This window comes from Pristiophorus japonicus, chromosome 3, assembly GCF_044704955.1.
Source record: "Pristiophorus japonicus isolate sPriJap1 chromosome 3, sPriJap1.hap1, whole genome shotgun sequence".
In the NCBI taxonomy this organism is placed as follows: Eukaryota; Metazoa; Chordata; class Chondrichthyes; family Pristiophoridae; genus Pristiophorus; species Pristiophorus japonicus.
Window position 1 is genome coordinate 8246622 of NC_091979.1, and position 16552 is coordinate 8263173.

Consider the following 16552-nt stretch of genomic DNA (forward strand, 5'->3'; position numbering starts at 1 on the left):
TTAAAACAAAGACCGTATGGATCAGGAATAAATACCCGTTTCAGTCCTCAGTCCATGCCGTTAGCTGATCTCCACCACCATGGTGATAGGAGTGCTATAGTTGGCCATGGCATTAAGGGATACCAGCCACGTTTCCTGTTCCTGATTGCTACCCAGTGCCTCCCACGGAAACTGCGGACTGTGAGCGAGGGCAGGATCGGGTTGCACTGTGTTGCTCCTTGTGGTCAAATAAAGGAAAGACTGACTAGCATTTATATAGCGCCTTTCACAAAATCAGGACGCCCCAAAGTGCTTTACAGCCAATGAAGTACTTTTGGAGCGTAGTCACTGTTGTAATGTGGGAAATGCGGCAGCCAAATTGTCACAGCAAGCTCCCACAAACAGCAATGTGATAATGACCAGATAACCTGTTTCAGAAATGTTGTTTGAGGGATAACTATTGCCTACGACACTGGGGAGAACTCCCCTGCTCTTCCTAGAAATAGTGCCCGTGGGATCTTTTATGTCTACCTGAGAAAGCAGACAAGGCCTCAGTTTAATGTCTCTTCGACATAAGAAATAGGAGCAGGAGTAGGCCACTTGGCCCCTCGAGCCTGCTCCGCCATTTAATAAGATCATGGCTGATCCGATCATGGACTCAGCTCCATTTCCCTGCCCGCTCCCCATAACCCCTTATTCCCTTACCGCTCAAAAATCTGTCTATCGCCGCCTTAAATATAGTCAATGACCCAACCTCCACAGCTCTCTGGGGCAGAGAATTCCACAGATTTACAACCCTCAGTTTTTTAATGGGCGACCCCTTATTCTGAGACTGGCCCTGAAATTCCTGTCAGAGGCTTCTTTCAGACGAACGCCTCCGGCCAGAGAATTTTTAAAGAATTTACCTGGCGGTCCGGGAGAGGAGCGTGGGATTGTGGCGGGATTGTCTTCTCTTCCCGCGCGGCGGAGCGCGCTCCCGTCCTCCAGGTTCCCACGGAGACGGCGCAGTCACGTGTGACTGCTCAACCAATCAGGTACAGTGTTCCACAGCTTTCTCATTAATCGCAACGGGAACTCCGTATCTACAAGTTCTCATTGCTGTTAATGAGAGAAAAAAAACAAACCCACTAAACACCGTAATAAAAAATAAACACACCTCACATCATTAAAATTAATTTCAATTAAAGTTAATAAATGCCTTAGAAAAAAAAATTCTAATTTTTAAAAAAGTTTTTTTAATTATGGTTTAAAATAAACTTATCATAGTGGGCAGGATTTTTAACAATAAAATATTTTTTTTAATTTATTTTATGTTTTTGTGTGTTTTAAAACTCTTACACCTGTAAAAGTTGGCTTCGAGCCTGCTTTTATCAGGCGCAAGAGTTTTGAGGACATTTGCCGGGCAAGATATGGGTAAGTCCCGCAATCTTGCCCGTGCAAATGTCCTCGCTCCCGATATGCGTTGGATCTGTCGAGCTCCAGCACATGCGCATTGTGCGGTGAAAGCCGGCTTTTGCGATGCTTTCCCGGGACCATACACATTCCGTACGCACTCCACACACACTCTGTACGGACCCAGGGAGGCAGCGATTTCTGAGACTGCCCTCTAGTTCTAGTCTCCCCTATGAGTGGAAATATCCTCTCTGCATCCACCTTGTCAAGCCCCCTCATCATCTTACATGTTTCGATAAGATCACCTTTCATTTTTCTGAACTCCAATGAGTAGAGACCCAACCTGCTCAACCTATCTTCATAAGTCAACCCCCTCATCACAGGAATCAACCTAGTGAACCTTCTCTGAACAGCCTCCAATGCAAGTATATCCTTCCTTAAATACGGAGACCAAAACTGTACGCAGTACTCCAGGTGTGGCTTCACCAATACCCTGTACAGTTGTAGCAGAACTTCTCTGCTTTTATACTCTATCCCCCTTGCAATAAAGGCCAACATTCCATTTGCCTTCCTGATCACTTGCTGTACCTGCATACTCACTTTTTGTGTTTCATGCACAAGGACCCCCAGGTCCCTCTGTACTGCAGCACTTTGCAATTTATCTCCATTTAAATAATAATTTGCTTTTCCATTATTATTTCTGCCAAAGTGGATAACCTCACGTTTTCCCACATTATACTCCATCTGCCAAATTTTTTGCCTACTCACTTCCCCTGTCTATATCCCTTTGCAGATTTTTTGTGTCCTCCTCACAACTTGCTTTCCCACCCATCTTTGTATCATCAGCAAACTTGGTTACATTACACTCGGTCCCTTCATCCAAGTCATTAATAGAGATTGTAAATTGTTGAGGCCCCAACACTGATCCCTACGGCACCCCACTAGTTACTGTTGGCCAACCGGAAAATGACCCCTTTATCCTGACTCTCTTTTCTGTTAGTTAGCAGGGTGGATAAGGGGGAACCAGTGGATGTGGTGTATTTGGATTTCCAGAAGGCATTCGATAAGGTGCCACATAAAAGGTTACTGCACAAGATAAAAGCTCACGGGGTTGGGGGTAATATATTAGCATGGGTAGAGGATTGGCTAACTAACAGAAAACCTTGCTTGCTAAGACCACACTTGATGTAGAAACATAGAAAATAGGTGCAGGAGCAGGCCATTCAGCCCTTCGAGCCTGCACCACCATTCAATAAGATCATGGCTGATCATTCACCTCAGTACCACCTTCCTGCTTTCTCTCCCTTTAGCCGTAAGGGCCATATCTAACTCCCTCTTGAATATATCCAATGAACTGGCATCAACAACTCTCTGCGGTAGAGAATTCCACAGGTTAACAACTCGCTGAGTGAAGAAGTTTCTCCTCATCTCGGTCCTAAATGGCCTACCCCTTATCCTAAGACTGTGTCCCCTGGTTCTGGACTTCCCCAACATCGGGAACATTCTTCCTGCATCTAACCTGTCCAGTCCTAACCTGTACTGTGCATGGTTCTGGTCTCCATATTATGAAAAGCATATAGAGGCTCTATGAAGGTGCAAAAAAGATTTACAAGGATAATACTACAACTGAGAGGTTATAACTATCACAAAAGACTGAACAGACTGGTGCTGTTTTCTGTAGAAAAGAGAAGACTGAGAGGTGACCGGAAAGAGATCTTTAAAATGGTGAAGGGGTTCATTCGGGTAGACATAGAGAAGATGTTTCCACTTGTAAGGAATTCAAAAACTAGGGGCCGTAAATATAAGATAGTCACTGATAAACCCAATCGGGAATTCAGGAGAAACTTCTTTACCCAGAGAGCGGTGAGAATGTGGAACTCGCTGCCACAGGGAGGGGTTGAGGTGAATAGTATCGATGCATTTAAGGTGAAGTTGGACAAGCAAATGATGGGGAAAAGAATTGAAGGGCCTCCTTCTGTGCTATGTGACTGCCTCGAAGCCTCCCTGATAAAGTGCAACATTCCCACCGACACCTGGGAGTCTCTGGCCAAAAACCGCCCTAAGTGGAGGAAGTGCATCCGGGAGGGCGCTGAGCTGAGAGCATGCAGAAATCAAGCGCAGGCAGCGGAAAGAGCGTGCGGCAAACCTGTCCCACCCTCCCTTGCCCTCAACAATGGACTGTGGTTCTCATATTGGACTGTTCAGCCACCTAAGGACTCATTTTTAGAATGGAAGCAAGTCTTCCTCGATTCCGAGGGACTGTCTATGATGATGATGATTCTATCCTGATGACTTGATTAAATATGCTTAAGTCATCAGCAGTTGGAGATTATGACTCCTGTTGTTAACTTCAGCCAATGTCCTTGGGAAACCCTTACAGAGCATATACGGCACAGAGACAGGCCATTCAGCCCAACCAGTCCATGCCGGCATTTATGCTCCACTCGCACCTCCTCCCGTCTTTCCTCATCTAACTCTATCCGTATAACCCTCTATTACCTTCTCCCTCATATGCTTATCTGAACGGCTGAAATGGCAGACCAATTGAACAAGTACTTTGGTTCGGTATTCACTGAGGAGGACACAAACAACCTTCCGGATATAAAAGGGGTCGGAGGGTCTCGTAAGGAGGAGGAACTGAGGGAAATCCTTATTAGTCGGGAAATTGTGTTGGGGAAATTGATGGGATTGAAGGCCGATAAATCCCCAGGGCCTGATGGACTGCATCCCAGAGTGCTTAAGGAGATGGCCTTGGAAATAGCGGATGCATTGACAGTCATTTTCCAACATTCCATTGACTCTGGATCAGTTCCTATAGAGTGGAGGGTAGCCAATGTAACCCCACTTTTTAAAAAAGAAGGGAGAGAGAAAACAGGGAATTATAGACCGGTCAGCCTGGCATCGGTAGTGGGTAAAATGATGGAATCAATTATTAAGGATGTCATAGCAGTGCATTTGGAAAGAGGTAATATGATAGGTCCAAGTCAGCATGGATTTGTGAAAGGGAAATCATGCTTGACAAATCTTCTGGAATTTTTTGAGAATGTTTCCAGTAGAGTGGACAAGGGAGAACCAGTTGATGTGGTATATTTGGACTTTCAGAAGGCTTTCGACAAGGTCCCACACAAGAGATTAATGTGCAAAGTTAAAGCACATGGGATTGGGGGTAGTGTGCTGACATGGATTGAGAACTGGTTGTCAGACAGGAAGCAAAGAGTAGGAGTAAATGGGGACTTTTCAGAATGGCAGGCAGTGACTAGTGGGGTACCACAAGGTTCTGTGCTGGGGCCCCAGCTGTTTACACTGTACATTAATGATTTAGACGAGGGGATTAAATGTAGTATCTCCAAATTTGCGGATGACACTAAGTTGGGTGGCAGTGTGAGCTGCGAGGAGGATGCTATGAGGCTGCAGAGTGACTTGGATAGGTTAGGTGAGTGGGCAAATGCATGGCAGATGAAGTATAATGTGGATAAATGTGAGGTTATCCACTTTGGTGGTCAAAACAGAGAGACAGACTATTATCTGAATGGTGACAGATTCGGAAAAGGGGAGGTGCAAAGAGACCTGGGTGTCATGGTACATCAGTCATTGAAGGTTGGCATGCAGGTACAGCAGGCGGTTAAGAAAGCAAATGGCATGTTGGCCTTCATAGCGAGGTGATTTGAGTACAGGGGCAGGGAGGTGTTGCTACAATTGTACAGGGCCTTGGTGAGGCCACACCTGGAATATTGTGTACAGTTTTGGTCTCCTAACCTGAGGAAGGACATTCTTGCTATTGAGGGAGTGCAGCGAAGGTTCACCAGACTGATTCCCGGGATGGCGGGACTGACCTATCAAGAAAGACTGGATCAACTGGGCTTGTATTCACTGGAGTTCAGAAGAATGAGAGGGGACCTCATAGAAACGTTTAAAATTCTGACGGGTTTAGACAGGTTAGATGCAGGAAGAATGTTCCCAATGTTGGGGAAGTCCAGAACCAGGGGTCACAGTCTAAGGATAAGGGGTAAGCCATTTAGGACCGAGATGAAGAGAAACTTCTTCACCCAGAGAGTGGTGAACCTGTGGAATTCTCTACCACAGAAAGTTGTTGAGGCCAATTCACTAAATATATTCAAAAAGGAGTTAGATGAAGTCCGTACTACTAGGGGGATCAAGGGGTATGGCGAGAAAGCAGGAATGGGGTACTGAAGTTGCATGTTCAGCCATGAACTCATTGAATGGCGGTGCAGGCTAGAAGGGCCGAATGGCGTACTCCTGCACCTATTTTCAATGGTTCTATGTTAAATACGTCTATGCTATTCGCTTCAACCACTCCCTGTGGGGGGGTAGCGAGTTCCACATTCTCACCACGGACTGGGTAAAGAAGTTTCTTCTGAATTCCCTTGCTCCAGGATGAGCCTTAAGATTCTAATGCTGTGTTTGAGCAATGCCTCCCATCCCACAGCCTGCCCTGGAACATGTGTAGCTAGTGGATTGCACTAGACGAAAACACAGTCATGCTTCAGGGAGGAGCGACCCAGAGCTGAGTCCTGATTCATCGTTTCTCCCAATGTTGCTGCTTGGGCAACAGCTCGAACTTCTGTCGGTGAATAAGCCAGCAGAGGTGCGCTTTTACTGAGGAAGCTTGCGGCATAGAGATTCACTCGTATCTCCCAACACTGGACTTTTAAGGGATTGAAATTAGCTGCCGCCGTTTGTGAGTGGGCGACACGGGCTGAGTGCTGATTTTAACGGCAGGCGGTCGGTGTCGACTCAAACTGCAAAATTCAGTTTTACCACCCAAAGAGGAGACAGCAGCACTAAATGTGGCACGGTACACTCGCCCTCGGGCGTTAACGGAGCGGTATCTCAGGAGGCGAGATGGGAAAGAAAACGGGACAAAAAGTTTCCAACAATTTGCCTCACCCACCCCCACTGGTCCCATTCATACGTAAATGGTAAAAAAAAAAAAATAAACATAAGCACTTACCTTTATCCCTGGACGCTCCCACCCCGGGACCCCCCAAGTCTCGCCAGCTTTTCCAGGCTGTCCAAACACCTGCCGGTAAGGCCGCTGGACTCGCCTAATTTCACAGCCGCGGCGCCAAGCCCCATTGCACGCTCGGTGAGGTCACCACGTGGGTGTCTGGGGCCGCCGTGCACGCAGCAGCACGTCTGGGCGCCGTCCCCGCTGCCCAACTAAATTTCCCGGGAGCCCAGGAACCCCGGTCGCCGCCGCCGGTAAGCACTTAGCCGCCCGTGAGCCGCCCCTCTCCGGCGCTAGCGGATGGAGTTAGAAACGGAATTTCGACCCCTCAGCGTTTGCGAACCAGATATCATCGGATGGCTTTTCTGATGGTTGCCGACCGGGTTTTCGCCGCGCTTTGACCCGCCCGCGGGGAAAGCCCGCCCGTTGAGCCGGGCCGCGATCCTCGGTTAATTTTTTTTGCTGCGCCGCTTGGAAGCACCGCCGGGGAGAGCTGTGCCCCGGGTGGAACGACTCGGATTGCGTTACCGTCCGAGTTTCGGCATTACACCGCGCCCCGTACACCGGTAAAACCGAGCGGTGCAGCCCTGCTGCCAGCGGTAAGTTGGAAAACCTGGAAAAAAAGGTAAGTTAAAGTTTTTAATTTTTTTTTTTGCAGCGATTTGTTAGGCAAGCGACTTGGTAATGTTCTTTGTCCCTGTTCCCCACGCCCCCCTCCCCAGCCCAAGGCCTCTCTCGCAGCACTCCTGGCCCCGCACTAAAGTTGGCGGGGATCGTGTTTCTGCGCCCCGAATAATAGTGCAGCGCCTCCCTTTTTTGCGCCTGGCGCAGACCCCACATGCCGAAAGTTAGGCTTTAAATCGGTAACGGGGCGAAAACGGTAATCTTCACACACCGCTTACGTTTTCGCCCCGAAACGGAGAAAGCCGACAATCCCAGCCGCTGGAGTTTAAGTCTTTCAGAGTTCTGTAACTGCCGTGAAACCAGGTTTATCTCCCTCCCCCACCTGAAAACCAAGTCCATTAATCCAACATTGCTGTTGTGAATCTATTTCCCCTCCCCACTCCCTGAAATGGCCCAGCAGCAGGGCTGTACCCTCACACAGCTATTGTAGTTTGCAGTCTGCCTGAAATTCTTCGGCTCTTTATCTCTGCTGAAAGGTTTTAATGAACTCTACATTTCCTGCCTCCTTCAAAGGCCTGCCTGCTCCTGAAATTGAGGATTTAGTTTCTTCCTGTCCCAGGCCCCACGTTTCATCAGACAGATCGTTAGCCTTCCGTTCGGCCACACTTAATGGGCTCAGTGTTTACTTTAGCACATAGTGCAGAAAGTAAACTTCACACTTGGGTTGGTGCCATTCACAGGTTTACTGAGGCTTCACTACGCCCATTGCCTTCGAGCCCCAAGAGGAAAAACTCCTTCATTCCTCGACTTCCTCTTGATAATTACACATATTCTGCATATCTCTCCCCTTTTCCTCGCTCTCTCCCCATCCCCCTCACTCCTCAGAAGCTCAACCTCCCGTACGTGGTTTTCAGATTCATCCAAACCAGCATTTCAGATGTCACCTCTTGTCTGTCCCCGATCTTAAAGTTGGTTTACACCGTTTAGAAAAAGGAACTGCACTTCCAGAAGTATGAGACTTAGGGCTAGATTTTGGGCTTTGATGTTTTTGGGACAGTAATGGCGGCGGGGCGGTAAAGTTAGCGCCCGGGAACAGTTTACGCCTCAATCAGTAACATTGGGCAGCTGGGCCGTGTGTCAGGGGGCGCAGTGCTAAAGGAGGCGTTGTACACCTCTCTCGGGCACTGGCATGGGAAACTCCCGAGCTAAAGAGTCGGGCCAGGAAGCGCTCCCAGAGACGCCTGGGGAGAAAAAAAACCCACAAAAACATTCCCAATGCCCGCGCCATCACAACATAAATCGCAAAAAAAATTCAAAGAAAAAACAATCACACTTACCTTGGGAGTGCAGTCGCTATCGTTGGACCACCTGATTTCCCAGGCGTTCACTTTGTGTTCGCGAAGGGCCCACATCGATTGCACGCTTCGGGGCGTATGGGTGGCCAGGAGTCAAAACTCGCGCCAGTGTCACAACCGGGGGCGCTGCACACCGGCGCAGCTCCTCCGGGCGGTGCTGCTCCGCGTTGCCGCAAAACCGGACCCGAGGCTCCCTGGAGACTTACCGCTCGCCCGGAAGACCTCACCGCCGCCATTGTAGCCGCTCCGGGGCGAAAAACAGAGCACAGAAGACCCGAAAACCTGCGCCCTAGAGTGTTTCCAGTTACTGTAAATCCACTGGCCACTTGTCAGGGGCTTGCAACACAGTGATGGCATCATAGCCTTCTGTGTGTATCCTGTGCTGTGGAAATAAGCAGCAAATGGTGGGTTTTCAACTTCCAGACCCTTCATCAAGAATGATGAGTTTGCACAGTCCTGCCTTCGTGGTGAAACCCTGCGGACTCTGATGGTCACATCCGCTCAGTCAGAAATATTTCCCCGGATAACTCGCCTGCCCATTGCATAGTGCAGTGAATAGGGACTCGGTCTTACAGCAAAATGAAGTACTTTTGGAGTGTAGTCACTGTTGTAATGTGGGAAATGCGGCAGCCAATTTGCACATCGCGAGATCCCACAAACAGCAATGCGATAATGACCAGATAATCTGTTTTTTAGTGGTGGTGGTTGAAGTATAAATATTGGCCAGGACTCATGCTCTTCAAAATAGTGTCACGGGATCTTTTACATCCACCTGAGAGGGCAGATGGGGCCTCATTTTAACGCCTCATCCGAAAGTGCAGCATTCCGCCATCATCATCATAGGCAGTCCCTCGAAGCGAGGATGACTTGTTTCCACGCCAAAAAGGGATGAGTTCACAGGTGTTTCAATGATAATATTCCAGATCCCGAACTACATCCTGAAGGGTGGAAGATGCCTGTGGGTGGATTGTTTTAACGTGGGGTGACCGTTGCACACCAGCCACCACACGGGGCTTGACAGAGCGAGGTCTTGGTCCAGTGGCAAGGGTTAACCAGGACGACTGGAGACCTGCTCTGCTGCACAGACCCAGTGCGCACACATATCGCACAGTGTGGGCTGGGCCCGTGCTGCCCCTGGGCCCTCGCCTCTCCTGGGCCCTGAACTCACGCCTCTCCTGGGCCCCGATCACATTCTTCCCCACTCTTTCGCCCCGACCTCGCCCCTCCTGCTGTACCTGCCCACGCTCCAATCACCGACCTGGACCTTGATGATGTCACTCTTCGCTGCCGTCGTCCTCCTGCACCAGCTTGCGGTGTACCTTGCCGCGGTACACTGCCCATGGTCGCCGCTCCTTTTATGGCCCCGACCTGCCGCTGATGGTCATTCCATCAGTACTGCACTGGAGGGTCAGCCTAGATTATGTGCCTGGAGTAGGGCTTGAACCCACAACATAGAAACATAGAAAATAGGTGCAGGAATAGGCCATTTGGCCCTTCGAGCCTGCACCACCATTCAATATGATCATGGCTGATCATTCCCTTAGTACCCCTCTCCATACCCCTTGATCCCTTTAGCCGTAAGGGTCACATCTAACTCCCTTTTGAATATATCGAACAAACTGGCCTCAACAACTCTCTGCGGTAGGGAATTCCACAGGTTCACAACTCTCTGAGTGAAGAAGTTTCTCCTCATCTCGGTCCTAAATGGCTTACCCCTTATCCTTAGTCTGTAACCCCTGTTTCTGGACTTCCCCAACATTGGGAACATTCTTCCTGCCTCTAACCTGTCCAGTCCCGTCAGAACCTTCTGACTCAGAGGCGAACACCAATTAACCAAATTCCTAACAGTCATTTTCCTGATCATATATTTCCCATTTTGTTGCAGGCACGATGTATTGCTTGCTAAAGGCGGAGCTTACGCTGGAATGTGGATGAAGCAACAACAGGCTGAATCGTCGGATTCAGCGTCTGACACTGAAACCAAAGACCAGAGCACCGAGAAACTGCAGCCAGCCAGCAACAAGGAGGACTGAGGGCAAAGGGGCCCCACCACCCGGCAGGACGAGACAGCTTACCGAGCGGGTATTGGACTAGGAAACTGACCAGAGCTTATCGCATCACATCAGGCCGTCACTGTATTGAGCAATGCTCGGTCAGTGCAGCGTGTCACATGATTGTTCTTGCCTTCAGAACGCTGGCACTCAAAACATGGAGCCGGATTCCCATTGTTTCTGCGCTTCCTCAATGGGAAAGGGAAGAGCCCATTGATTTTTCATTAGATTTTTCTGACGGGTGTAAATCTAGGTGATAGCCAAGTTGTTAAACTTACCACTTCATGTTCCTTGTGATGGGGCTCTTTGCGTGAGCTTGTACTTAAGGGAGGAGCCCATGTAGAAAATTTACGGAGGATCAGCAAAGCTTGGAAAATGGCAGGGAGGGGGAATGAGAAAAATGGGGCAAAGGGCCGTCTTCAACCGAGCCCACGTAATTATAATTGTAAAGCTTTACCAAAGATCCCTTGGTGGTTCCGTTGGTTAATGCACTGCCCAGTGTGGTACAAAATCACCCAGACCAGGGACAACCTCTACTTCCATCCTTGGTGCACGCTGAGCGAACTGATCTAACCCAGGCTGGCGGGAGGGGGCATATATTATGGTCGCCTCGGCACTCCTGGGCTAGGGCCAGGGGGCTTCGAATTTGGCCAGGCTTTCTGCTCTTGATTGCTATCCGTTAACCCTTGCCGGAAAGTGCTCGCACACCGTGCCAGAGTTGGACCAGATCAGGCTTGTCTGTGGTGGCTGCATCCTCCCTGTCAAGCCCTGTAAGAATTTTGTGTGTTTCAATGAGATCACCTCTCATTCTTCCAAACTCTAGAGAATATAGGCCTAGTCTGCTCAATCTCTCCTCATAGGACAATCCCCCCGCCCATCCCAGGAATCAGTCTGGTGAACCTTCGCTGTACTCCCTCAATAGCAAGAACGTCCTTCCTTAGGTAAGGAGACCAAAACTGTACACAATACTCCAGGTGTGGTCTCACCAGGGCCCGATGTAATTGCAAGAGGGGGAATCATTTTATTTTTCTTCACGATTTCCCATGTCATTGTTTCTTCTCCCCATTTATGTCTGGCTTAGATGCCTACCCACAGCAGTATGCTTGGATTCAAGATCTCGCTGCATGGGGATGATAGGTGCACACTCACATTCTATAGCCACGGCTTTTAGAGTGCTTCATTTATCATCATCATAGGCAGTTCCTCAGAATCGAGGAAGATTTGCTTCCACTCTTAACATGAGTTCTTAGTTGGCTGTACAGTCCAATACGAACACCACAGTTCCACAGATGGGACAGATAGGGTTGGGTGGGACAGGTTTGCCGCACGCTCCTTCCGCTGCCTGCGCTTGATTCCTGCATGCTCTCGGCAATGAGACTCGAGGTGCTCAGCGCCCTCCTAGATGCACTTCCTCCACTTAGGGCGGTGTTTGGCCAGGGACTCCCAGGTGTCAGTGGGGACGTTGCATTTTATTAGGGAGGATTTGAGGGTGTCCTTGTAACGTTTCCTCTGCTCACCTTTGGCTCATTTGCCGAGAAGGAGTTAGGGTTAGTAGAGCGCTTGCTTTGGGAGTCTCGTGTCTGGCATGCGAACTATGTGGCCCGCCCAGCGGAGCTGATCAAGTGTGGTCAGTGCTTCGATGCTGGGGATGTTGGCCTGGTCAAGGACGCTAACGTCGGTGCAGAATTTTATCCACCTCAATGAGGTCTCCCCTCAAGCTCCTCTGTTCCAAAGGAAACAAACCCAGCCTATCCAATCTTTCCTCATAGCTAAAATTCGCCAGTCCAGGCAACATCCTCGTAAATCTCCTCTGTACCCTCTCTAATGCAATCCCATCTTTCCTGTAATGTGGTGACCAGAACTGCACACAGTACTGGATCTGGGTGGGCTCCTCCCCTAAAAGAACCTAACAAGGAGATGAAGAGTTAGTTGGGGTTGTAGGAGGGAATCCCAGAGGGCAGGAACACAGTGATCAATATATGGAGCAGGAAGTATCAGTAATCCAGAGTCAGTGGGCGGAGATATGAATAGGGAATGTGGTCGGGGTGATCCCTCATGGGGTGATTACACGGGGTGATCCCACAAGGCAACTCGAGAATAATATTCCTGGCCAATACAGAGACCAGAAGAAAAATATCCATACAACACTTTGAATGTTATCAGCACTGTAGGATGCCAATCGTCCCGACTGAACAGTGAAACACTCTGGGGAAACAGAGCCACTTCTCCAACTGAATATTGGGTCTGGTGTGCTGGTCTGGATTCAGGGTGCGAGCTTCATTTTAACACAAGAAATAGGAGCAGGAGTCGGCCATTTGCCCCTCGAGCCTGCTCCGCCATTTAATAAGATCATGGCTGATCTTCGACCTCAACTCCATGGTCAAGCCCTCTCAGAATTTTATCGGTTTCAATGAGATCACCTCTCACTCTTCCAAACTCCAGAGAATATCGACTCATTCTGCTTCATTTAAGCCTGCATGTTGCTGGGTAACTGTTGTTAGGCCCCATGTTCGAGTGGGTCTCATTGAATAAAGGACACCTCTCCCACATCATGACTCTGGTATATCAGACTGAACCGTTAGAACTGGTTTAGAGGAAGCCTCCTATGGCGTACATTATTACATTGAAACACGATCTTGTTTGGAAAATCATGAGTTCTCCGAGTCCTCATATTTTTGGAGGCAGTTGCTCATCTCAGTATAGTATAACAACCACCAAGTACTCCTTGGTATTGGCCAGAGCGATATGATTTACTGCCTCTGAAGAAACATAAGAACATAAGAATTAGGAACAGGAGTAGGCCATCTAGCCCCTCGAGCCTGCTCTGCCATTTAACAAGATCATGGCTGATCTGGCCCTGGACTCAGCTCCACTTACCCACCCTCTCCCCGTAACCCTTAATTCCCTTATTGGTTAAAAATCTATCTATCTGTGACTTGAGTACATTCAATGAGCTAGCCTCAACTGCTTCCTTGGGCAGAGAATTCCACAGGTTCACAACCCTCTGGGAGAAGAAATTCCTTCTCAACTCGGTTTTAAATTGGCTCCCCCGTATTTTGAGGCTGTGCCCCCTAGTTCTAGTCTCCCCGACCAGTGGAAACAACCTCTCTGCCTCTATCTTGTCTATCCCTTTCATTATTTTAAATGTTTCTATAAGATCACCCCTCATCCTTCTGAACCTCCAACGAGTAAAGACCCAGTCTGCTCAATCTATCCTTATAGCACTTACTACAATAACTTACATTCACCTAGCGCCTTTAATGTGGCAAAAAACGTTCCATGGTGCTTCAAATAGAATTTGGCACCAAGCCACATAAAGAGGTAGGTTTTTATGGAATGGCTCAAAGGAGGGGCGAGAGGCGGAGGCGGAGAGGGCCCAGGCAGCTGAAGGCACGTCTGCCGATGGTGGAGCGGTGAAAATCAGTGGTGTACAAGAAGCCAGTATTTGGAGGATCTCTTGGGGGTCGTAGGGCTGGAGGCGGCTATTCTCAAACACCCCAAAGTGCTTCACACACACTGAATTGCTTTATTTGCAGAAACTGGCTCTGTACACACAAACACATCCCACTGAGGAATAACCTTCGGAAACCATTGATGAGGATCCCGTTGCATTTGAGGTGAAGAATTCAAGCTGAGTGCAGACATCGAGGGGAAATTCGGCCTCAGCTGCACTGACGATACAAGGGTCACTCTCAAACTCTACTGCTATATATATATATACACCGTGACTTGACTCATCGGGAGATGTAAAAAGGCTAAAATCAGTTCCAGGGTGAACTGTTCTGTATAACGAGGTTTCTGGGAAGGTTGTGTCTGGGTTGTATTTATTTAATTTGTTGCTAAACTGTTTGAACAATTAATGAAATAAACAATTTTGCCATTACTCGCTTTATTGACGTTACTGCCACTGGGCACAGCAGGAGCAATCTCCCACATCTCCGCACGCTTCACATACAGTAAATTACTTTGAAGCACAAAGAGTGCTGCCCCTCAAGCAGCCCTATTGTCCTGATATTCTGAAGGAAGTTCTGTTATGTGTGCAATAAAAGTTCAAACTGAGTACTGTTTAACTAAGCAAGGTCCAACCTTGGCTCTGCTTTATTTAGGCCCAAAGTGCCTGACTCTCAAAACGGCTGGCCTTTTATACCAGAGCAGCACCATGTGCGTGCTGCTCAATGGCCTCCAACAATGACACCACCTGGTGGCTGCAAACAGCATGTACATACATGACAAGTTACCAGCTCATGCCCATTAAACACATGCTCCACTCACGGGATCTTCAAACCGGCAATCCCCGCCACTCTAAATAGAGAAAGTTCATGCTATCAGACACCTGGCTTTCTGTCTCGTCAGTTGACCCTGAATGGGCCTCACAACCTCAGCCTCCTCCGGGAAATCCCATCCGTGCCTTTCAGTTCTGCGCGGAGGGGATTCCTGTACTTTGTCTCGTCTGCTGTCCGGACACGCCATGGCGCACCACCTTGCCGTCCGGAGGAGGCGGGGGTCCCCAATCGAGTGCTCTCTACGCGGGAGTCCTTCCTCTATTTATTGGGGACTTGGCCTGGAGGGTGTTGCACGGAGCAGTCCCATGCAATAAGTTTTTAAGTCGGTTCACGGGCTCTCAGGCCGCCTGCAATTTCTGCGGTCTGGAGGAGTCCGTGTTCCACGTGTATGTTCAGTGTGCGAGGTTGCAGCCCCTATTCCAATATCTGAAGGGGCTGCTCCTCAAATTCTGGTTGCACTTCAGTCCCACGCTCCTGATCTTTGGGCACCCTGTGCGGAGGGGAACGGGCAGGTCGGAGGGCCTCCTTGTAGGACTGCTCCTGGGCGCGGCCAAGGGGGCCATCAGCCGGTCCAGGCAGCAGGTGGTCGAGGGGTCGTTCAGCCCGACTGCCTGCCTCTCATCCGCGGTTACATCCGAGCCAGGGTGTCCCTGGAGATGGAGCACGCGGTGTCCACCGGTACGCTCGCGGGCTTCCGCGAGAGGTGGGCGCCGGAGGGACTGGAGTGCATCATCACCCCCGGCAACTGTTTAAAGTTTAAAGTTTAATTTTTTTTAAATTTGTCGATTTTAGTCCCCCCTTTTAATCAGGGGGAATTTGTATTAATGGTCAACAACAAAATAGTTGACCCTGAATAGGCGATATTTTGCCTTGTCTGCTTCTTGTTTTAAGGGTACTTTTGTGGGGGAAAAAAATAAGTGTTTACAAAAGCAAAATACTGCGGATGCTAGAAATCTGAAATAAAAACAAAATGCTGGAACTACTCAACGGGTCAAGCAGCATCTCTGGAGAGGGAAACAGAGTTAATGTTTGAGGTCGATGACCTCAGAGCTTGAAAAGGTTCGAGATGTAACAGGTTTAAGCGAGTGCAGAGGGTGGGAAAGTTGGGAGGAGAGGAAACACCAAAGGGGCGGTCTGTGTTAGGGTAGAAGGCAGGAGAGATTAACAGAAAGAAAGACTTGGATTTATATAGCGCCTTTCACGATCACCGGATGTCTCAAAGCGTTTACAGCCAACAAAATACTTTTTGGGGTGCAGTCACTGTTGTAATGTGGGAAACGCGGCAGCCAATTTGCGCACAGCAAGCTCCCACACACAGCAATGTGATAATGACCAGATCATCTGTTTTTGTTACGTTGATGGAGGGATAAATATTGACCCCAGGACACCGGGGAGAACTCCCCTGCTCCTCTTCAAAATTGTGCCATGGGATCTTTTACGCCCACTTGAGAGAGCAGACAGGGCCCTTGGTTTAACGTCTCATCCGAAAGACCGGGATTGAAGGCTGTGATCTGTTAAATGACAAAAGGGTCGATGAGGCAAGGCAAAAAGAGATGGTAATGAAAAGAAAAAAAGTTTGTTCACAGCAATACTTCACCTATAAAGGGTTTCTGTAATATTCCCGATTGTAACCCCAGGTGTATGACCCGTTTATATTCAAAAAGGAGTTAGATGAAGTCCTTACTACTCGGGGAATCAAGGGGTATGGTGAGAAAGCAGGAATGGGGTACTGAAGTTGCATGTTCAGCCATAAACTCATTGAATGGCGGTGCAGGCTCGAAGGGTCGAATGGCCTACTCCTGCACCTATTTTATATGTTTCTATGTTTAGGCCTGAGTTAAAATTACAGTCGGGTCTCAATGCTGGAATTGGGCCACAATATGCATATGTAAAGCTGGT

The 16552-nt window shown here is 48.8% G+C and overlaps 1 protein-coding gene across 4 annotated transcripts in view; it reads left to right on the forward strand.

Moving 5' to 3' along the window:
* The window catches only part of abcb6a (ATP binding cassette subfamily B member 6 (LAN blood group) a), a 341190-nt gene extending 326937 nt beyond the window's left edge, over positions 1–14253 (forward strand). For all 4 annotated transcript variants that reach the window (XM_070875170.1, XM_070875168.1, XM_070875171.1 and 1 more), the window contains one exon: positions 10205–14253. In XM_070875170.1, coding sequence (XP_070731271.1) covers positions 10205–10352 — 148 coding nt within the window. In that variant the 3' untranslated portion in view covers positions 10353–14253. The remainder of the gene's footprint in view (positions 1–10204) is intronic.
* Positions 14254–16552: the final 2299 nt, after the last annotated feature.